General features: G+C 39.8%; 1 protein-coding gene across 1 annotated transcript; it reads right to left on the minus strand.

Annotated features, from left to right (window-relative positions):
* Nucleotides 1–168: 168 nt before the first annotated feature.
* LOC127122646 (uncharacterized) lies at nt 169–24,518 on the minus strand. Its single transcript, XM_051052947.1, has 3 exons — nt 24,227–24,518; nt 303–2,551; nt 169–198 (listed from the first exon to the last, which is right to left on the minus strand). Exons 1-3 carry the CDS (start codon nt 24,516–24,518, stop codon nt 169–171), a joined length of 2,571 nt encoding a protein of 856 aa, XP_050908904.1.
* Nucleotides 24,519–24,971: the final 453 nt, after the last annotated feature.

The raw sequence follows: 24,971 nt of genomic DNA on the forward strand, positions 1-24,971 counted from the left end.
CTTCGCGCTTTGGGCTAAAGCGGAAGATTTTTGAAAACTGAAAAGCTTAATTACTTTGATATGTGGACACAATGTGGGATGTCAACTGCGGTCCAGTTCTTCATAACTACTCCTGGTGTCACAAATCTGGGGCCTTCGTCTTCTGTCTTTCCCTCAAAAGTATCCTCCTCAACTGCTACCATGTTGATAAACCCACCGCTGTGAAAGATATCTTTGAAAGGTCGCACCACTGAAGTCTGCACTTGTTTTCCATCAACAAAGCCTAATCCTGCATGGTTAACGTTTTCTGGCAACTCTATCACCTTGCCCCACATTTCTGTAGGACCTGTCTTGACAATCTGCTGGGCGTCTTTGAATGACGCGATTGAACCTTCACTTTTCTTGTAATCATCGATGGTCAGGGCCTGAAATGGAGTTTGAACAGCCGTCTCGTCTACTTCTATCACACTAAACGATGAAAGGTGGCTAATCAGCATAGCCTGCTCCCCATTAACCGTCACTATTTGCCCATTCTTGACAAACTTTAACTTTTGGTGTAACGTGGATGTAATGGCACCCGCCTCGTGAATCCATGGGCGTCCGAGCAGACAGCTATAAGCTGGCACTATGTCCATAACCTGGAAAGTGATCTGGAATACGTGTGGTCCAATACCAATAGGCAAATCAACTTCTCCAATGACTGTTTTTCTTGATCCATCGAACGCTTTCACAATAATTCCACTGTGCCGCATTTGCCCCCCTTTGTACTTTAGCTTCACCAAGGTAGACTTGGGCATGACATTCAGAGATGAACCGGTGTCAATTAGGATATTAGACAAAGAATCCCCTTGACAATTGGCTGAGATATGGAGAGCGAAGTTGTGATTCTTTCCTTCTTCTGGCAGTTCTTCATCACAAAAGCCTAAGCCATTGCACGAAGTGATGCTGCCTACAACATTGTTGAACTGCTCTGCTGTTATATCCTGTTCTACAAAGGCTTGATCAAGCACCTTCAGTAGTGCTTCTCTGTGGACAGCTGAATTCAATAATAAGGACAGGATCGAGATTTTTGACGGTGTCTGTAGCAACTGATCTACCACTTTGTAGTCACTGAGCTTGATAATTCTAAGTAGTTCATCTGTTTCTTTATCAAGGGTTGAATTGCTTGTTTGCCCTTCTGCTTCTCTTGTCACTGGTACCACGACTACTGGATCTTTCTCAACATTTCTACTTGGGATAACCGGCGGAGCGAACACGCGGCCACTGCGCGTCATTCGGCTATTTGCTGCGATATTGGTAACTGAGGCTAAGGTTTTAATCTCGACCTCTTTACCGTTCTCAATAATAGTTGCTGCATAGCGGTAGGGGACCGCTTTATCTGAAGTGTAAGGCATTGGGCCCGGAGGGCAAATCACCACTGGCTCCCTCGGATGATAAGCTATCTCTACTTTCTCTGGAATGTTGAAGCAAGGAATGATGACATTCACCTCTTGTTCTTGTGATTCTGGAGAACTCACTTGTCTAGAAATCTGAATCAAACCCTGATCAAGGACGCCTTGCAAATCATCTTGAATCTTTCTACAACCTCTTGAATTGACTGAACATGTACCACAGATCTGGTGGTCATGTTGGAATAGACCATGAGCACATAAAACAGAATGAATTTCAACCAAAGACTGCCGAATCTCCTCTATCTTCGTAACACGTTGTTCATTGAGACAAACTTCTATATTGTTCACTGATGAAGGACCATGACTTGGCATTGGATTGTCCTTCACATTGGGACCCATGTTCTTGAAGGTCAGGATACCTGCTCTTGTCAACTTCTGTACTTCCAACTTTAAAGCAAAACAGTTGTCTAAGTCATGACCTGGAGCATTCTGATGAAAGGGACAAGATACCTCTGGCTTGTACCACCAAGGTAGCACTTCTGGTACAAGAGGTCGTGGTCGTGGTTGCACAAGGTTTTTAGTGATCAAAGCTGGATACAATTCTGCATATGACATTGGAATTGGATCAAAATTGGTTCTTCTTTGCTGCTGTGGTGGACGTTGTTGTAACTGATGTTGATGTTGTTGAGGTTGATGTTGTTGCTGATACTGAGTATTCTGTTGGAAGCGGTTGGTACGCTGCTGAGGGTATTGGACTTGAACTGGAGCGGAAGTGATTACTGGAGTCACGGCTGCTATATGTTGGTGTTGGGAATGGTAAGGATAATTGATCCTTCTTGGATGATTATAGGACACAGCATTAGTTTCTTGTTCCTTCTTTTTCATAAAACCGCCGTACCTCTTTGCCCCGCTTGAAGATGAACTTCCTTCTCTGACTAGACGCCCTTCTCGAACTGCTTCCTCTAAACGGACTCCCATGTTTACCATGTCAGTAAAGTCTGTAGGAGCGCTTGCAATCATCCTCTCGTAATAAAAAGTATCAAGAGTCTTTAAGAACACTTTCGTCATCTCCTTTTCTTCCATAGGTGGAACAACCTGTGCTGCAATTTCGCGCCACCTTTGCGCGTATTCACGGAATGTCTCCTTTTCTCTTTGTTGCATGGACCTCAACTGATCTCGGTCTGGCACATTATCAAGGTTGTATTTGTAATGTTTGATAAAGGCCTCGCCTAAATCGTTGAAAGTCTTGATCTGAGAACTGTCTAATCCCATATACCAGCGTAAAGCTGCACCGGTAAGGCTGTCTTGAAAACAATGAATGAGCATCCTTTGGTCGTTGGTGTACATTGACATCTTTCGCACGTACATAACCAAATGGGTCTGTGGACAAGAACTTCCTTTGTACTTTTCAAATTCTGGTAGTTTAAATTTTGCTGGCATCCTTACGTCTGGAACCAAACACATATCATTTACATCTCTGCCAAACAGTTCTTTCCCACGAAGAGCTTTTATCTCTTTTTGTAATTCCGCAAACTGATCCTGGAATTCATCCATTCTATCATTGAGACCAGGATCCTCACTTGGGGTAGGGCCGTGATAGACAGGTTCTCCTAGGTGAGGAGTATAGTGAACAACGGGAGGCACATTAGTGAAGACAGGAGCATTTGGTGGAACGAACTCTTGTTGATATCTATCTTGATTAAGATCCCTGGGTATTTCCCAAGGACGGGATGCTGTGATGGTAACAGAAGTGACTGGGACAGCGTTGATTTCTGAAGCGATGACTGTAGTGACGGGTGCTGCTGTTGTCTGATTCTGAATTTGAGGTTGATTCTGTGCCGAAGTCTGTCCTGAATTATGAACTTGAGCCCTAGCCTGGGCTTCCTCTGCTTGTAGACGGGCGGTTAACATTTGGTTGCGCATCTCTGCTGCCTGTGCTTGCGCCTGGATCTGTGCATCTTGTGCTTCGGCAACCTGAGCTTGTGCTGTTTGAAGTTGAGCAGCTTGGGCTGCTTGGTTTGCTATCAATGTCTCGACCATAGCAGAAAGGCGGTCAACCTGAGCTTTCAATTCTCGGTTCTCGTTATCTGTTATCTCCATTCTTCTTTTGTAGTTGGCTCTTGTGTTGTAATTATGCGTCAGCTTGAAATGGATCTGCTGGCGGGAAGCAACTGTTAGAAGACTGGACCAAGACAGACAACCTGTATGCACGTGATGCATGGATATGCAAAATGAATGATTTTCCAAGGAACTCTAAGTGAAGGAAAAGATAGAATTGCAAACATTTTTGATAACAAAACAAAATTTCATTTTAAGCATTTTTATCAAAATATACAAAGTTATCAACCCAAAATACAACCAAGAAAACCATTTAAGGACATGTGTCATCAGGACGAGCATAAACAAGTAGGAGTTGTCCTTCAAGTCTCTCAATTCTTTCTTCATAGGCCTTCTGCATAAAAGCTTTCTCCTTCACCAAACTGTCTACAAGACCTTTCCATGCACCTGAGGACTGTGGAATCTGGGAGTAATCTGTTGTGCCTGAGGAAAATAAATCCTCTTGCACCCTTGGACGTTTACCTGCACGATCTTCTCCACTCTGCTCCTTTAACTGTCTCTGAAGTTCTTCATTTTCCATTTCGAGCACCTGGGCCTTATCCTTCCAAGCGTCTCTCTCTTTCTTGACCCTCTCCAAGGTGGCTTGGAGTTCTTCTTTGTCATCTAGCGGAAGGTAGGGGGTCTTCAACGGAGCGGGTTTGATAGGATCATGATGTGGGTATGGCATTTTCAACTGTATAGCTCTGGCTCTGATCCACTGGAGGTACGGCTCATAGGAGGTACAATCTTTCTTACCCAATTCAAGTCTCCCTTTGCGACAAACACGATGCCAAGCTCTTACTACTCTCTCTTTCATGGTAGGGTCCTCCTCGTTATCCCTCAAGAAAATACCTTCTAAAAGAATGTTAGGAGGCTTGTCCTTCATAGGGTAACCGAGTTGTCTCCTAGCAAGTACTGGATTATAAGAAATGATTCCCTTTGTGCCCATGAGGGGCACATTGGGGAACTCCCCGCAACTATCAATGATCTTCACATCGTCTAAAACTCTACTATACCATGCAATATCTGACTGGGTAAGAGACATAATCCTCTGTGACCACTGAAGTCCTGACTTGCGATCCCAAAAAGTAGCTGACTTAGGAAGATGAGAGACAAACCATTTGTAGAGTAACGGTATACAGCAGACTATGGTTCCTCCTCCTTTCAAAGTACGGTAATGGATGGAATGATAGGTGTCTCCGAGCAAAGTTGGAACAGGATTACCACTTAGGAAGATGCGTATAGCATATGAATCCACAAAACCTTCAATATTAGGAAATAGTAACAAACCGTAGATCAACAAGGCGAACAAATGCTCCACAATAATATCACAACCTTGACTGGAAAAATAAGAAACCTTCCCCATTAAGAACTTGGCAGTGAAACCTGGAAGTCCTCCTTTGGTGGTGAAGTTATTCTTGAATTCTGACTTCTTCATGTACAACACTTTTGCAAGAGAACTGTGCTCGGGTAACTTTTCTGAACCAGAGAAAGGTACTGTATCAGCAACTGGGATGTGAAGCAACTGGGCATACTCTTCCAATGTAGGCATGAGTTGATAGTCTGGGAATGTGAAACAGTGATAGACTGGATCATAGAACTGTACTAATGTCTGCAATAACCCTTCTTCCATCCTAAGTGTCAATAAAGATATAAGTGCCCCATATCTGTCTCTGAAACCAATAGGATCTGCGATCGAAGAAACCAGTTTCTTTAGTTCATCTATCTTTGGATTGATGAGATTGTACTTTTTCACACTTCTCCGTCCAAAATCCATGTTTCCTGCAATATTTGCAATCCTCACTTTAAGTTCCTTGGAAAAAGGTTGAAATGATGGGAATGAATGCATGTCATGCATGAATGCAACAAACACAAACATGGTCAAACAATACAAGGCTCAAAGTTCATCACCAGCATGGAGTTTAGGACAAAGCCCCAAGATAAGTTCTAAGGTTCACCTGCCAAACGGGTTCTAAAAGTTCCAAGGTTATGGATCCTTCTTCGGATAATATCGGGTTAAGCAACTGCTCGCTTTCCAATATTATTCTCAAAAGAATCTCGCTTGAGTGTGATATCGCGTATCAACCAAACCAACTTTTGGTCCGAAGTGGTCACCGCATCACATCCTAAGTAAGGCCAAGATGGGGTAAAGGTAAACTAAGGTCCTTGGCTTCACGGGCCCGTCGAAAGCAACAATGCCTCACAAATGACTTGTTTAGCACTATCACCCTCAAAGAGGCCTCCACCAAGCGGACAAAGGCTCAAGTCAACTCGGTAAGGATTGTCTCCTATCAAGTCAACCTGAATTATCATCCATCCTATCTCAAATGTGCCCCAAATCCGGGTATAGGATTTATCACAAGTATCCCCCAAAACCCAAAATAACAAACATTACAAACAATACAATTTAGCAAATATTCACAAAGCAAACATATAAACAAGCAAAGATAGGCTAAACCCTCAAATAAGTTTAAGCATTGTTGTCTCCAGCAGAGTCGCCATTCTGTCGCGGCGGGATTTTTCACGGGATTAAGTATTGATTGAACTTAACCCGTTTGAAAAATATTTTAAATGCAAGAGTCGCCACCGTCTTTTATTTTATCCAAAAAGAGGAAGGGAAAAATAATGATAAATCCCTTTAGAGTTACGGGTTCGGGGGTTGGTTATGCAAAGGGAAGGTATTAGCACCCTCTACATCTGTGGTACTCCACAGGAACCTTTTTGCTTATGTTTATGTGAATGCTTTGCTTTTTTCGCTTTTATCGTTTGATTGGGGAGATGAGAAAAGAACTTGATTTTATTGCTTTTTGGACTCGATGAAGTCGTAGACTTCATGCCTACGTATCTCCAAGGCGCAATGGAGAAATCAGAATCCACGTAGTTCTCCCAAAAGAAAAGGGGAAAGTCTGTTTTGTTGATTTTAGATTTGAACGAGCCTAAACCCTAAAGAAATAAATAAATGGGCTCATTACAGGAAAGCCCAAGAGTAAGCTTATGAGTGTGTGAAAAGGGTTTCTTAAACGGCGACCGTCGGAATCGCATCGGGTTTCTTTTTTTTGGATTTTTCGATTTTTTAACATAAAACGTGAACAATACGATTAAACACACAATACAGAACATAAAAAATGCGAGAAAGTAAATTATTACAACACAGTTAGCTATGAATAGTTAGTATTACGAATAGTCAGTGGAGTTAATCGAGCTGAAACTGAAACGAAACGGTTAGTAACAACATAAACAAATATAAAAAAAACAATATAAACATTTACTTTAGACAAAATAAACATTTGATATAAATAAACATTTATTAAAATAAACATTTAAACAAATAATTAATTTAACTAACATTTAAATAAAACATATATGCAAAATAATAAAAAAGATAAACAAATTTAGTAAACAAAAGTAATATATATATATATATATATAATATATATATTATAATATATATATATATATATATTTATATTTTAGACAATAAATATATAGTAGACAAAAATAATATATATGTACATTTAGACAAATAATATAATAGACAAAACTAATATATAATATATATATATATATATATATATATATATATATATATATATTATATTATATATAATATATATATATATATATTATAATATATATATATATATATATATATATAGACAAATATAATATATAATAGACAAAGATAATAATTATATATATATAATTTATTTAGATATATATAGACAAAAATAATATATTATATATTATATATTATATATATATATATATATATATATATAGATAAATAATATATTAAAACACATGTCGGCAAGCCGGAACTTTGCCGATTTCAGAGATAAGTGAAGAATATTACCTTGTGTGAAGAGGATGAACTTCTGATCGTTCAAATGATCGACCGAAAGCTGGAAACCGTCACCGACGCAGTGCTGGCTGCCTTCGTGAGTACCTGACTTCAACGTCGCTTTTGATCGGTGAAACGACGCCGGAATGAAATGAACCTTGGATATTTGTGACCTGGACTCAACGAACTTCAAATATATGAAATCGGTTTTGTGTTTCGGTGAATAATCGGGACGATTTTGGGTTACCGAAAATGAAGAACAAGTGAAATACGGTAATGCTTTTGAAAAAATATTTCTTTTCAATTCTCTGTTTCTCTCACCACACGTTTTTTCCTTACTGATCCACTCTCTCCTTTTCTTTTTTCTTACTAACCACATCTATATATATATATATTTAGATTACTTAAACAATAAGAAACCTAAAAAATATCTAACATAAATTAATAATATATATTTAGATTACTTAAACAATAAGAAACCTAAAAAATATCTAACATAAATTAATAATATATATTTAGATTACTTAAACAATAAGAAACCTAAAAAATATCTAACATAAATTAATAATATATATTTAGATTACTTAAACAATAGGAAACCTAAAAAATATCTAACATAAATTAATAATATATTTATATATTATATAATAATAATAATAACTAATATAATATTAATCCTAATCAAATAAACTAATTAACAACTAAACACAATTAATATTAAGCACAAATAATATTAAACGGCACACGATTAAAATACGATAAAATAGAGCGACACGAACGCGATAAAAACGATGACAATTTGCACAGCAAAACAGACAAATTGATAAAACCAATAAACCAGTAAACCGGTAAACCAGTAAAATCAACAACACGACTCAAACAGACTCGATTAAATCACACGGCACAACACGTAATTAAATAAACAACCCTAGGCAATAATAAAATCAACACGACATCACGAAAACACTGACAAACACAATCATAAATAATCGGACAATACGAAAACTCTAATATATTCAAAATACAGTCAAAATACCGACAAACAAACAATTAAATAGATAAAAACGCACAAAACCTAATCGAAGCGATGCCACGCACAATAGAGATAAGCGAGATAAATACGAGGCAACGATATCGGCCAGGTTTTGCTAAAACAACGAAATACAACACGGTAAGCAACGAAAACACACAAAACCTAATCAAACCAGTTGTCACGCGAAGTTTAAGAAATTGAGATGAATACGAGACAACGAGATTAATCAAGATGTGGTCAACAAAGCCAAAGTCAAATTTTGGGGTGCGACAGATGCATGCAAACATCTATGCAGATATATACAATCACAGCATGATAAACATAAATGCAATAAATAAAGCAGTAAAAGCAACCACAACTATCCTAGAGAGTGCTAGGATTGACTCGCTTAGGGAAGATGGACCAGCAAGAGGTCAACTTCTCATTTTCCAAGCAGAGTCGCCAGCTGTCGCATTACGCGAAAAACCGGCGGGAAAAGAAACAGAACCGCCACCGTGCGTTATTTATCCCAAAGGAGGGAAAGGAAACGCTCGAAGTAAACCTGGAAAGGAAATGGTCTCACGACTAGAGATTGCAAGGATCGGGAGTCGGTTATGCGAAGGGAAGGTATTAGCACCCCTACGCATCCGTCGTACTCGACGGGATCCACGCTCAGAAAGAATAGAAGAAAGGTTGCTGAATAACTGCTCAAAACTACACAAGCTGGAGTAAACACAGATGAAAAACGGAGAAAGCGGACTCGGCAGGATGTCGCATCCTGGGCCTACGTAGTTTGTCAGACACAAACATCAGAGTCGACGTAGTTCGGGGAAATGGGGAACGTGCTCGCTAGGACATTGCATCCTATGCATACGTATCTTCTCTAACCAGAGTAAGAATCAGAGCAGTCGTAGCTCGGCTAACGCACGCCGAAGCAAAACGCTGAAAGAAGACGCTGAGACGTCAGAGCAAACACACAACCGAAAACGGAATGCCAATCGTTGGTCTTACATCTAACTCCGAACAAAGAAACGCAAACAGGAAACCAAATGCCAACCGCTGGACTTACATCAGACTCCAAACAAACAAACACCAACAGGAAACCGAATGCCAATCGCTGGACTTACATCAGACTCCAAACAAACAAACACCAACAGGAAACCGAATGCCAATCGCTGGACTTACCTCAGACTCCAAACAAACACACAAGAAGAAGAAGGGTCTCGATTGCAACTAGGGTAAGAGAAAAGGAAGGTCTCGATCGCAACGAGGGCGAGAGACAAGGATTAAAGTTAGTCGTTAGTCAAACTCGACAAGACATCGCATCTCGTACCTACATATCTCATCTGGACATGAGAATCAGAGTTGTCGTAGTTCGGCTAAACTATTTCTGTTTGTTTTGTGTTTTTTATGTGGATGACGTTACTACGCAATCTTCCGGATGCTCGACCTTTGGAGACTTACTCGCCTGTAGTAGAAGGAGTTAACGTGTCCCTAAGAGGGGATAAAGTTGGTTTGTGTTTTAGGAAAGCTCACGCAAGAAAGGAAGTCCTAGACGAAGGAACCGTGCTACCTTAATTGACATGCAAACGAGAGACTACACGGAGTCTAGCAATCCTTTGGGGATACAATCACACCACACAAACACATACATCATGAAGTAAACACACCAACAAGGGGGCTCAAACATCAAGGGTAAGGCTTTAGTCAAGGGGTCATATCAACCTCGACAAACAAGCCAACTGGAAGGGTATATGACGGCTCTTAACCACTGACATTGACCGTCAGGGTGAGCAGATGAAAGGTAATGAGGATTGGTCCTCATAGCTCTTAACCTGGGCCTGGGTGAGCTTGAATCAATGAAAATGTGGGAGTCCAGAATGTGGGACTCTACTCCACTTGACCGACTCTATATACAAAGGATCTTGGGTGTTTATTCAAAATGCATCAGCACATAGTGCGAGCAAGATGAAAGACTCAACTGAATAGCAGAGGATGGATTGCACATCCCTTCTATCTGCCAATGCCTCTTCACTTAGGAGGACTTAACCTGTATGCCTCGACAAGGAGGTCTTAAGAACAAAGATAAACATACACAAACATTGCCTCTTAAAAAGGACTTCAGACAGGTGCCTGCCAAAAGAAAATGACAGGTCTTCCAGACTACATGGAGAATAAGAAGTTACCTAGGTGGTATGCCAACCACAAGCAAAGCAACTCAAGCAATGAGTTAAAGCGGCTAAAGTACCTGTAAGAAAAGCTAAACAATCAGTACTATGTTCAGACAAACAATCAACAGATAACAACAGTCAGACAACCAATATACACAACATGTAGGCCATAAACTCAATTGAGTTCACCACCAAATACCTACAACACAATCAACATTAGTTAAGCAAAGTGAATTGCATCTCAAGTAAGGAGATCACATCATTCATTAGAACTTATGGCTTGAACCTGAAATGCACAACTCAAAATGTGAGTACAAACCCCTAGGGCAAAGCCTAGGGTCAAAGGTGAGGAAAAAAGTTAAAACAGCAACCAAAACTCAACATAAAGCTCATTTAATCTATCATGAACATGTCCTAAAAAGGACCAAGTCAAAAGCATCAAGCAAAGTCATCTCATGAGCAAGCTATGGCAAAGGCAATTTCAATGCACTCAATTGATCATCAAGAATGAAAATTCCATATTAAAACTGAAATGACTCAGACAATTCAGGAAATTTTTATGAGCATACAACATGTCAAATATAATTATCATGCCAAATATTAGGATCAGAGAAGCTCATTTGATATGTCAATGAAAATGAATAAGATCAACATCAAATTGTGTGACACACATTGTCACACCATACAATCATGTGTCCCAAACAGAGAAGGAAAATGCTAAAAATGCCAAATAAAATCTCAAATATCCTACAACATGTTAGGAAGCAGCATATAAAATTTCAAGGCAATTGGTCAAGTATTGAGCATTTCACATCAATTTGAATGAAGCAATGTCACAAAAGCATACATGTCCAAAGGATCAAGCACATATTAATTCCAAAGATGATAAAAATCATGAAACCACCACCAAAAAATAATAGACAAACACATGAACATTTTGCAAAAAATTGGAAATTTATTGGAATCATTTTCAATTTGATATGATTTTTCAAAGTTTGGTAAAAATATTTGAAATAATGAACAAAACACATATGGAAATTGGAGGGAAAGGAGAATGCTGAATTAATTTGAAAACATGTTGGAGTCCAGAATCGAAGCATGTTCAGCGCGCCATCGAAACGCACAGCATAACTAATTGACATGGCATCCCAGTCAGCCAGTCAATGCACACAAGGCTTGGTCAAATAAACAAGAACCAACGGTTGTGCCACGGAGTGTCATGCAAGCAGTGACATGGAAATGAATTAAACAACCAACAACCAAATGCAAGAATCGAACACACACGGCTTCAGTAAATAGCATTTAAACAGTGACATTGCATGAACGAACCAGAAACCCTATCGCTACAGTAACAGCACGGCGGTCAGCGGTGGAAACCACCGTCTTCTTCATGAAGACGGTAGTGAACAGTATCAGCATCACGATTTTTTTTGCAGAATTAGCCAAAATGTACATCCTTGGAACGCTCATTCAATGAGGAATTCAGATCAAGCAATAACTAAACCTAATTCATCACCAATCATGAGAATCGAGCAAAAATAGTTTGGCATTCAAAACTTCAATTCACTATATCTCAGCCAATAATCCACCAATTCACATGAAATTTAGATCAGATTGATCAGCAAGCAAGGATCTACAAGATTATACACGCAAAATAAAGAATTATGCTACTCGAAAATCTGACCTCTTGAAGAGAAGTTGCTGAATTCTGGTGATTCAAGGTTTGGCACGTGTGTAGATCTACTCCTGAGCACTTGTTATGAAGCTTTAAATAGAAATTGAGGCTTGGCACGACCTAGATCCATCTCAAAAATCAGTTTCCATCTTCATGTTCTTCCTTGGATTATGCACGAATTCTGGCCAAAATCAATGATCCAATGCTTGATTCCTCATCCACTACACTCAATGAACCAGAATATGGAAGAAAAATGCAATGCTATGTGGTGAATTTTCAAGTTTTGATTGAGAGAAAATTTTGGAGGAAAGAAGAATTTAGATCTAGAATGAGCCAAAAAACCCCACAATTTTGTTACGCTTTACTATTTATACCATGTGTTAATCCATTTGCTAATCATGCTTAGGCTTGGTTAATGGAATTTTAAGAAGAAAAGAGGTGTATGACCAAAATTGATTTTTCACCTCATGCATGGAAATCCCACGTGAACAGTAGCCAATGGCCATGCAATTTCACTTAAAACCATTTATGAACATGTTGGAATGATCAAAAGGCTCATGTGATGCACCAATTTTGAATTCATGATTTTCCCTCCAAAAATCACATGTATGCACCCATGATCATATGAAGAAATTTCATGCAATGCAATGTTGGTTTTGGAAATTATAGGTCATGAGAAGAAATATGCAAAACGAGGCACTCATTTTGGAGTTATGAGTCAAAAGTTATGGCCTTTTGAAATTTCAAGCACACTTGGCAATGATTTGATCATATCTCCTCAACCATTCATCAGATGCTCATGATATTGGACTTTTTGGAAGTGGGAGAGAAAGATCTTCAACTTTCATGTTGGACAAAAATTCATTTGAAGCTTTTTTGATGATGTAAGATCAAGTTGAATTTGAACCAAAATCTTTCCATTTTTGGAAACTTGAAATTACAGGTCACTTTCCATTTTGGGAAACTTTTGATCTGGCCTCAAAATCTTCAAGATATGTATTTGAAATGATGAATAATCCTCTTTGGGACACGAATGAGATGTTGAAACTCATTTCCCACACCTCAAAGCCCTCAGTTGACTTTCAGTTGACTTTCGTGGGCCTTAGATGACCTGAAACTGCACTGTGGACTTTGAGCCTCTAGCACTTGGTACAATGCTTCAAAATGAACCTTGGTTCACATAAGCTCTCTAGAATCACCATAGGGCTTTTATCTCAAGTAAAAACCTTGCTCTCTTGTGCACTAAGGGATCCTCCTGATGCCAGTCTTGACTGATGAGATGCAATGTACTGTGCAATGTTAATGTAATGTCAATGTAATGTTAATGACCTAAAAAAAGAAATTAATGCAAGAATGGGGGGTGCAAATTTGAGGTGCTACATAGGGGTTTGAATCGTCTTGGCAAAGCTTGGGCAAGGTATTCATGGAGTTCTGAGCTCATTGCACTTCTATTTATAGCCAATTCAAATGTTTTCTACACACTTTCATTTGAAATACAAAAATAGAAATTTGCATCATGAGCTTGCATGGGCGTGTACAAAGCCTAAAAAATGATTGGAAAAGGTACAAAATCATGCACATGTGATGTTGAAAGCAATGCATTAAGCCATGCAATGTTGAAATGAAATTGAAGATGAGAAACTTCCAAATGGTGCCAAGCATTACACCCATGCGCAAGTACTTCAATATTCATCCAAATGAGATGATTGTGGACTTTTTAGAAAGGTGAGATCAAGGGGAACAACTTTCATGTTGAACACTTTTCCATTTGAAGCTTCGATCATGATGGAAGTTTGGGAAATCAAACATAAATGAAAATTTTCTAAGTACCAAGTCAAATGTTCACTTCTTCCACCTTGGATAACTTTTGTTATGGACTTCAAATGGAAAAACTTTCTTCATTAAAGTTGTAGACATTTCAAAGCTCTTAAGTTTTGTCACAAATTTGACCTGATTCATATTTGGCATGAAGGAGTTATGCATTTCAGAAGTTGAGGAAAATCACTTGTTCAATGGTAATGGCCCAAAATGACCTATAATGTTTCCTCTTGGAACATGCATTTGAAAGTTGAATTTGAACTTATTCAAAACATTAAAGTTTACTAGGACATATTGAATTTGATCATGAAACTTGAATGGAATTCATCTCATACAAATTGAGCAAGTTATGGTCTTGGGAAGTTGACCTCCTAACTAGGGTTCAGACAAAATGACCTATAATCTTTCATCATAAAAAATGTCTTTCAAAGCAAAACTAGCTCTTGACTTAAACATGAAAGTTGTTTGGAATGTCATTATGAGTAACTTTTCTCTTGGAATTATTTTCATATGACAAACAATGTTGGAGATAAGGTCTAGGGAACCCCAATTCTGACCAGTTGACTTTCTCTGGTCAACCACCATGAACCAACTTGCTAGCTTGACATTATCTTGATTTTTGGGACTCATGGAGGATAATATACGTGTAAGATGATGTAACATGAAGTATACCTTGAAACATTTGATCAAATAATGAAGAAACTTGTTGAGGAAGTCACATAAGATACCCAGATGAATTAGGGCTTCCAAGGCAAACAAGCTTCAAACTCTTGACGATTTCTTGATCAAAATGACATGTGAAGATCATGGGGACCCATATATGATGTCTAGAGTCAATGTGCACCATCTCTTGATTAGTCTACTTGCATTGAAGGTCTCAAACCCTATATATGAGCTTGATGGAGCATGGGTGAACACACACACACACTACCTACAAAAGTAACAAACTATACATTGACATATTTTTGGTATTTTGGTTAGTAAATAATGAAAAACAAAGTATGATACATTAAAATGTGCTTGGTGATCTCTCCCAAAACAGGCCCAATGAGTGAGGGGTAAGAAGGATGCCAAGGGGTGATTCCAAAGCCAATGTATATGATGAGATAACATGAGGGATATTAGGGTCAAAACTGGGGTCTTACAGATTCCTCAACTGGATAAGATTCTTGACTATCAAGGACGGGTATAACTCTACATATGTTATAGGAATAAGGTCAAAAGAGACCTTCTTCCTTTCAAAGTGCTGGTGATGATTGTTGTTGTGGTGGTAGTTAGTACGTTGTTGTGGTTGTTGTTGATGTTGTTGCTGAATTGGGACTAATTGATTGGTTGAATTGTTGGAAAACACTGGAACTACTTATGATACTTGATGTTGATGTTGAAATTCTAGTTATCAGACTTTGGATGTCACACTGGTTGTTATGACATCCAATTCTGCACAGACAGGGATTATGCAGAACTTAACAGTAAGTGCAGTAAATAACACAAGTAATTGTTCACCCAGTTCAGTCCAACATGACCTACATCTGGGGGCTACCAAGCCAGGGAGGAAATCCACTATTAGTAGTATCAATTCAAAGCTAAACTCACCCGTTTACAACTTATCACTTAATCCCTACCCAATGCAATTTCAATCTTAACCTAAGATCAGAGTTCCTACTCACTCCCCCTCAATCACCTCAGTGATATTAAAAACACTTTGAAGTCACACTTCAAAAACAACTCTTGATTATGCTTCACAGCTTAAATCAAGATACACAGCACTCACGCTTAAAAGCTTTGAGTGACACAACACTTACAACTCAATGAACACCCTATGCCAAAGCAATCATCTACTTGATAATGGCTTGGCTTACAAGATACGTCTAATACAAGACTCACAAAATACAGCAGTGAAGTATGATGGACACACTGACTCTTCACGCTTCAAAATCCCCGAGACTGAATGAAGGAATGCCTTCCTTTTTATATTGCAGCACCTGGGCTTTTGCACCTGTATTTTCCTGAATTTTAGGTCACACAAGTTCCCTCAAATTCAACAATTAGGTTGCTAACAAATAGGCTATTTGTTAGGTTCATTGAATGTAGCTTGGTTGTTGATTTCCTGGATTTTCTCTCAGCTGTTGAATCCCTAAAGAATAGCCTGAGAAAAAGCTGAAACAGAAAACTGAACAACCTACAAAATAGCATATGCTGTCAGGAATGAATGTCACGACGTTCAGCTTGACATCAAGGTCCATATGCTGAGTCTGTTTTTCCAGAAAACAGACTGTACAAATTTGCTGACCTGTACATGATCAAAATGACCATACTACAGTAACAGCTTACATTAATAAATGTCAAAGTGTCCAACTTGACATTTACACAATTGGCCTTAAGTTAGTTCTGTTATTCTCTTGAAGAACAAACTAAGTAATATGCTGAAGTATAGCAGAACACCACTCTGCCTAACCTTCAGTAGCTGCTGTCAATGATGAATGTCACAACATCCAGTTTGACATTCAGTCAGTAGGCCTTATGCCAGGTCTGGTTCTTCCTTGATAACCAGACTGCAAATGAATACTAAGTTCTAACAGAACTTCTGTTCCTTAGTATTTGTTGACAGGTATGAATGTCACAGCATTCAATAATCCTGTGTTAGCTAGTCCTGCAGTAACTACAATGTAGTCACATATACATGTCATGATATCAGTCAAGACATTAGTGTTTTACCATACAATGCAGCCAATTAAACACCTACAAACTCCCCCTTTGGCAAATTTTTGGCTAAAACACTTTGATCCCCATAACAGAGTTCATAGCAGCGGAATAATACTAGCTAATACACTCAGAGTGGCAGCACACTCACACACATGGAAGTTAAATAAAAACTTCACATAGCAGCACACATATATTAGAAGTTGCACCTAAACTTCAACATCAGCTGCAGGGGGGGGAATCTTCAGATCTGTCATGAGAGTCTGTTGTAAAGACCCACTCTGTTTGTCAGGGGTATTGGTGGTTATTACTCCCCCTTTTTGTCACAAATGTTGCCAAAGCCAACAACATAGTCAGAGCACAATGACAGAGTTCCAGACTTGGTCTTACTTCACAGTTTCAACCAAGTTAACATCCACTTGATCTTGCTTCACAGCTTCGATCAAGTGATCACCCACTTTTGCTTTACAGTAGGTACCACCATATCAGATGCCATGATTTTGTTTCTGACATCCAGAACCACTCCTGCATGAACAGCATCCTTGAACTCCTGCAGGTACAGTGGCCTTCTCTCTGTAGGGTGTCTCCTTACCCTCTTGTATCCACCCTTGTTGCAAGCAGCATAGTTATGATCTGTTGACCAATCATAGCCTAGTACAAATTGTTTAATAGGCAGAGATATTAAACAATTTATCCCAAACATCAGTGGTTGCTATAAGGTCTCAGAGAGACATATTCCCAGTTTGCTCCTTAAGTTTTCAAACTGAGTAGCATCCAGAGCCTTTGTAAATATGTCAGCCAGTTGAAGGTCCGTGGCTACATGTTCCAAAGTGATCACCTTGTCTTCCACCAGATCTCTGATGAAGTGGTGCCTAATGTCAATATGTTTGGTCCTGCTGTGTTGGATGGGATTCTTGGAGATGTTGATGGCACTGAGATTATCACAGAACAATGTCATGACATTTTGAGTGACATTGTACTCAGTGAGCATTTGTTTCATCCAAACCAGTTGGGAGCAACTGCTTCCAGCAGCTATGTATTCAGCCTCTGCAGTGGACAGAGAGACACAGTTCTGCTTCTTGCTGAACCACGATATGAGGTTTTCTCCTAAGAAGAAACATCCACCTGATGTGCTTTTTCTGTCATCAGCACTCCCAGCCCAATCAGCATCACAGTACCCAGATAGGACAGGCTCAGACCCATGCGAATACAGCATCCCATAGTCACACGTCCCATTAATGTACTTGAGAATCCTTTTGACTTGATTCAAGTGGCTCACCTTGGGCTCTGCTTGGTATCTGGCACACACTCCAACTGCATAAGAAATGTCAGGTCTACTTGCAGTTAGATACAGCAGACTACCTATCATGCTTCTGTACAGGCATTGATCAACACTAGGCCCTCCATCATCTTTGGTTAACTTCAGATGAGTAGGAGCAGAAGTCCTCTTGTGCCTGGCATGATCCATACCAAACTTCTTAACTATGTTCTTGGCATACTTGCTTTGGGAGAGAAACATAGAGTCCTCCATTTGGTTTACTTGCATTCCAAGGAAATAGGTCAGTTCTCCCACTAGACTCATTTCAAACTCAGACTGCATCTGGTGAACAAATTTTTTAACCATTTGTTCGGACATTCCACCAAAGACTATATCATCAACATAGATTTGAGCTATCATGATTTTGCCTTCTTCATCCTTCACAAACAAGGTTTTGTCTATGCCACCCTTTCTGTAACCATTTGTGGTCAGAAATTTGGTTAACCTTTCATACCAAGCTCTGGGTGCTTGCTTCAACCCATACAAGGCTTTCTTCAGCTTGTATACATGCTCAGGTTGGTTAGGATCACAAAACCCTTTGGGTTGTTCCACATAGACTTCTTCATTCAGGTAGCCATTCAAGAATGCACTCTTCACATCCATTTGGAATAGCTTAAACTTCAGGATGCATGCTACCCCCAACAACAATCTGATGGACTCAAGTCTAGCCACAGGAGCAAATGTCTCATCAAAGTCTACTCCTTCAACTTGAGTGTATCCTTGAGCTACTAGTCTTGCTTTATTTCTAGTAATTACTCCTTTCTCATCAGATTTGTTTTTGTAGATCCACTTGGTACCAATGATGTTGGACCCTTCAGGTCTTGGAACCAGCTCCCATACTTCATGCCTTGTGAACTGCTCGAGTTCCTCTTGCATGGCAATGATCCAGTATTCATCAGTCAGGGCTTCTTTCACATTCTTTGGTTCAACCTTGGAAACAAAGCAGGAATTTGAGTTTATTCCTCTTGACCTGGTAGTTACACCACTGGTGGGATCCCCTATGATAAGATCCTTAGGGTGGTCTTTCTGAATCCTGATAGATGGCACTTTGGAGGGTGCCTCTACTTCACATTCAGGAGGAGGTTCCTGTACTTCTTCAGACTTGACTGGACTGTCAGTTGGACTGTCAAGGAATGTTTCAACATCCTCCATGACATCGGTTCCTTCCTCTTTATCATCCATAATGACATTTATGGATTCCATCAGGACATTGGTCCTGTAGTTGAACACTCTGTAGGCTCTGCTGTTTGTGGAGTATCCCAGAAATACGCCTTCATCACTTTTGGGATCTAGCTTCCTTCTCTGTTCACGATCTGTGAGAATGTAGCATTTACTTCCAAAAATATGAAAGTACTTCACAGTAGGTTTTCTGCCTTTCCATATTTCATACAGAGTGGAGGAGGTTCCTTTTCTCAAGGTGACTCTGTTGTGAACATAGCACGCTGTATTCATTGCTTCAGCCCAAAAGTGCATAGGGAGCTTCTTTGCATGAATCATTGCTCTGGAAGATTCTTGGATAGTTCTATTTTTTCTTTCAACTATTCCATTCCGCTGAGGAGTGATAGGGGAGGAGAACTCATGGCTTATTCCTTCAGATGAGCAAAACTCATCAAACTTGGAATTCTTGAATTCAGTACCATGATCACTTCTAATCCGGACCACACAACTGTCCTTTTCCCTTTGAAGTCTTATGCACAGATCTTTGAAGACATCAAATGTATCTGACTTCTCTCTGATGAAGCTTATCCACGTGTATCTGGAATGGTCATCAACCACCACGTAGGCATACTTCTTCCCACCAAGACTTTCAACCTGCATAGGTCCCATTAGGTCCATGTGCAGCAGTTCCAGAACTCTGGAGGTTGTGGAATGTCCCAGCTTTGGGTGTGACATCTTGGTTTGCTTGCCCACTTGGCATTCTCCACAGACTCTTCCTTCATCAATCAGAAGCTTTGGCATTCCTCTGACTGCTTCCTTGGATATGATCTTCTTCATTCCCCGTAAGTGGAGATGTCCAAGTCTTCTATGCCACAGCTTCACCTCCTGTTCTTCCTTGGCTGAGGAGCATGTTGTGGAAAAGTTAGAGAGATCAAGTTCCCACAGGTAGCAGTGGTCTTTGGACCTGGTTCCTCTCATAACTTCCTGATTGTCACCATTTGTCACAATGCACAGCTCCTTAGTAAACTGAACATGAAAACCTTGATCACACAGCTGACTTATGCTGATGAGGTTTGCAGTTAGTCCTCTTACTAACAACACATTGTTCAGTTTTGGCACTCCAGAACAGTCCAGTTTGCCCACACCTCTTATTTTTCCTTTGGCACCATCACCAAAAGTCACATAGCTGGTGGTGTGAGGTTGAATGTCTACCAGTAGATTTTCCATACCAGTCATATGTCTTGAGCATCCACTGTCAAAGTACCAGTCTTCTCTGGAAGAAGCCCTTAGGGCAGTGTATGCTATCCTAACATACCATTGTTGCTTCTTAATGGGAACACATCGCTTACGTGTGTTCTGCTTAGGTCTGACATGTGAGGCTCTGTTAGGGAAGCCATGAATCCAGTAGCAGAAGGCTTTTATATGTCCAAGCCTGCCACAGTGGTGACACCTCCAATTCTGGTATATTCTCTTCTGATGATCATTCATCCTAGCTCCTCGATGTTGAGACATTGGCTTTGACATCTGCTTGAACTTCTGAACTCTAGCCTTTGGGCGTTTGTGTTCAGCTCTTTTTCCAAATCCTAGCCCAGATTTGGTTCCAGACTGCTGTCCCACCTTTAGAATTTCTTCCAAGGTGTCAGTTCCCTTATTCATCATTCTGATGGATTTGGTCATCTGGTTCAGCTTGGAGGTCAGCAGGGCTATCTCATCATTTAGCCCCTCTATGGCAGACAATTGCTTCTGTCTCTCATCTTCCAGTTCCTTGATGAGTTTCTTCTGCTTTTCTCCTTGTGCACGCACTTCAGCACTGGTGGTACACAGCTTCTTATATGCTGCAGCAAGTTCATCAAAAGTCAGCTCATCTGCACTTGTGTCATCTTCAGAGACACACACATTGGTTAGTGCAGTGACATGTTTGGCAGATTCTCCTTCAGATTCACTTTCAGAATCTCCTTCAGACCATGTGATAGCTAGCCCCTTATTTTGCAATTTGAGGTAGGTAGGACATTCAGCTCTGACGTGTCCATACCCTTCACAACCATGACACTGGATTCCCTTCCCATGGTTGAACTTTTCTTCAGAAGTTGATCTTTTCTTAATGTCATACGGGATGTTCTTGACATTGGGTCTACCTCTTTGATCAATCTTCTTCATGAACTTGTTGAATTGCCTCCCAAGCATGGCTAAGGCTTCTGATATACTTTCATCACCTCCAGTATATCCTTCTTCTGACTCCTCTTCAGCATTAGATATAAAGGCTATGCTTTTCTTCTTCTCAGCATACTCACCTAAGCCCATTTCAAAGGTTTGGAGAGAACCAATGAGCTCATCTACCTTCATATTGCTGATGTCCTGAGCCTCCTCTATGGCAGTGACCTTCATAGCAAACCTCTTAGGCAAGGACCTGAGAATCTTTCTTACAAGTTTCTCTTCAGTCATTTTCTCACCTAGTCCACCAGAGGTGTTTGCAATTTCAAGAATATTCATGTGAAAGTCATGAATAGTCTCATCCTCTTTCATCCTCAGATTTTCAAACTTGGTTGTCAACATCTGAAGTTTTGACATCTTCACCTTGGAAGTACCTTCATGAGTTACCTTGAGGGTATCCCAAACTTCCTTAGCTAGTTCACAATGGTGCACTAGCCTGAAGATGTTCTTAGTGATTCCATTGAACAGTGCATTCAAGGCTTTGGAATTTCCAAGAGCTAATGCCTCTTGTTCCTTGTCCCAATCTTCTTCAGGAATCTGCACACTGACTCCATCTTCATCAGTCCTCGTTGGATGTTCCCATCCCTTGTTGACAGCTCTCCAGACTTTGCTGTCTAGAGACCTTAAGAAGGCTATCATGCGAGGCTTCCAGTCATCATAATTAGATCCATCCAACATGGGTGGTCTGTTTGAGTGTCCTAAATCCTTGTCCATGGTACTAGAAAGTAACTTCCCTAGACCTCACCCAGAACTTCACAGGCAGGGTGCCTGCTCTGATGCCAATTGAAATTCTAGTTATCAGACTTTGGATGTCACACTGGTTGTTATGACATCCAATTCTGCACAGACAGGGATTATGCAGAACTTAATAGTAAGTGCAGTAAATAACACAAGTAATTGTTCACCCAGTTCAGTCCAACATGACCTACATCTGGGGGCTACCAAGCCAGGGAGGAAATCCACTATTAGTAGTATCAATTCAAAGCTAAACTCACCCGTTTACAACTTATCACTTAATCCCTACCCAATGCAATTTCAATCTTAACCTAAGATCAGAGTTCCTACTCACTCCCCCTCAATCACCTCAGTGATATTAAAAACACTTTGAAGTCACACTTCAAAAACAACTCTTGATTATGCTTCACAGCTTAAATCAAGATACACAGCACTCACGCTTAAAAGCTTTGAGTGACACAACACTTACAACTCAATGAACACCCTATGCCAAAGCAATCATCTACTTGATAATGGCTTGGCTTACAAGATACGTCTAATACAAGACTCACAAAATACAGCAGTGAAGTATGATGGACACACTGACTCTTCACGCTTCAAAATCCCCGAGACTGAATGAAGGAATGCCTTCCTTTTTATATTGCAGCACCTGGGCTTTTGCACCTGTATTTTCCTGAATTTTAGGTCACACAAGTTCCCTCAAATTCAACAATTAGGTTGCTAACATATAGGCTATTTGTTAGGTTCATTGAATGTAGCTTGGTTGTTGATTTCCTGGATTTTCTCTCAGCTGTTGAATCCCTAAAGAATAGCCTGAGAAAAAGCTGAAACAGAAAACTGAACAACCTACAAAATAGCATATGCTGTCAGGAATGAATGTCACGACATTCAGCTTGACATCAAGGTCCATATGCTGAGTCTGTTTTTCCAGAAAACAGACTGTACAAATTTGCTGACCTGTACATGATCAAAATGACCATACTACAGTAACAGCTTACATTAATAAATGTCAAAGTGTCCAACTTGACATTTACACAATTGGCCTTAAGTTAGTTCTGTTATTCTCTTGAAGAACAAACTAAGTAATATGCTGAAGTATAGCAGAACACCACTCTGCCTAATCTTCAGTAGCTGCTGTCAATGATGAATGTCACAACATCCAGTTTGACATTCAGTCAGTAGGCCTTATGCCAGGTCTGGTTCTTCCTTGATAACCAGACTGCAAATGAATACTAAGTTCTAACAGAACTTCTGTTCCTTAGTATCTGTTGACAGGTATGAATGTCACAGCATTCAATAATCCTGTGTTAGCTAGTCCTGCAGTAACTACAATGTAGTCACATATACATGTCATGACATCAGTCAAGACATTAGTGTTTTACCATACAATGCAGCCAATTAAACACCTACAGATGTTAACGTAGAACTTTTCCTCACATGAGACCTCCTCTTCCTCTCTACTGATACTGCGTTAGTTTATCCTTCCCTCTTTTTGGAGAAGCTACCACCGTACTTTTTGCTTGTTGACGCCTCATCTTTGGATAAATATCCTTCACGAACTCCTTCTTCCAATATCATCCCCATGTTTACCATCTCAGTAAAATCATTAGGGGCACTTGTGATCATACATTCATAGTAAAATGAACTGAACGTATTCAAGAAAATCTTGGTCATCTCCTTTTATTCCAAAGGTGGACTAATCTGAACAGCTAACTCCCTCCATCTTTAAGCATATTCTTTGAATGTCTCTTTGTCCTTTTGAGACATCGACCTTAAATGATCTCTATCTGGTTCTATATCAACATTGTACTTGTATTGTTTGACAAAGGCCTTGCCCAAGTCATTAAAAGTACGGATGTTAGCACTGTCCAGGCCCATATACCATCTGAGGGCAACTCCAGTCAGCCTATCCTGGAAGTAGTGAATAAGCAGCTGGTCGTTGTCAGTTTGAGTAGACATTTTTCTTGTATACATGACAAGATGACTTAATGGACAAGTATTTCCCTTGTATTTTTAAAATTATGGGACCTTGAACTTCACCAGAATTTTGACATTAGGCACTAGACATAGCTCAAGAAACTGATCCTTCATCTCATCCATCTTCTCATAGACATCTGGACCTTCAGACGGCTCAAAGTGGTAAATGGTTTCCTCAACACAAGGAAGAGTATGCACAATAGGAGGAGGCACAAACAGGACCGGGCTAGATTCTGGCATGGAAGCAAATGTTAGAGCGTACCCTTCAGGTACAAAGTTGTGTGGCATTCCCCAAGGGGACCCAGCAGGCACAAATTGGCTGGCAGCAACAACAAGCACAGATGCTGAAGAAATCGCATAAATAACAGTCCTCTGAGGAGGAGGAATTGCAGGAGGCGAAGATGGTTGGTTATGAGCAGCAATTACATACTCCATCGATGTTGTGAGTCTGGCAATCTCATCCTTCAACTCTTTGTTCTCTTGTTCAAGGTGCTCCGTTCTTTTCAGTCGATTAGCTCAGGTGTTATAATGATGGGTCATCTTGGCTGATACACAGAAGAAGAATTGATAAGATACATGGCAGAAGCAACCTGTTATGCAAATGATGCATGAATGTTAATTGTTTTTAATTTCAGGGAACATATGAAGTCTCATTTGCAAATATAATAACAATTAACAATAATAATAACTCGATTAACCATAAAACCTCTTTTTATTCATAAAATTTAGAAGGATTACACTGAGTACAATTTCAGAAACCAAAATACAAATACAAGAGAAAAGGAAACTATCATCCTAAGGATCTCTAGTACTTGCATCAACTGATCTGGCTATGGGAGTGTACTTCCTTCGGATGCATCGAATCTCTTATTCAAATGATTTCTTCAT

This window comes from Lathyrus oleraceus, chromosome 2 (genome assembly GCF_024323335.1).
Source record: "Lathyrus oleraceus cultivar Zhongwan6 chromosome 2, CAAS_Psat_ZW6_1.0, whole genome shotgun sequence".
In the NCBI taxonomy this organism is placed as follows: domain Eukaryota; kingdom Viridiplantae; phylum Streptophyta; class Magnoliopsida; order Fabales; family Fabaceae; genus Lathyrus; species Lathyrus oleraceus.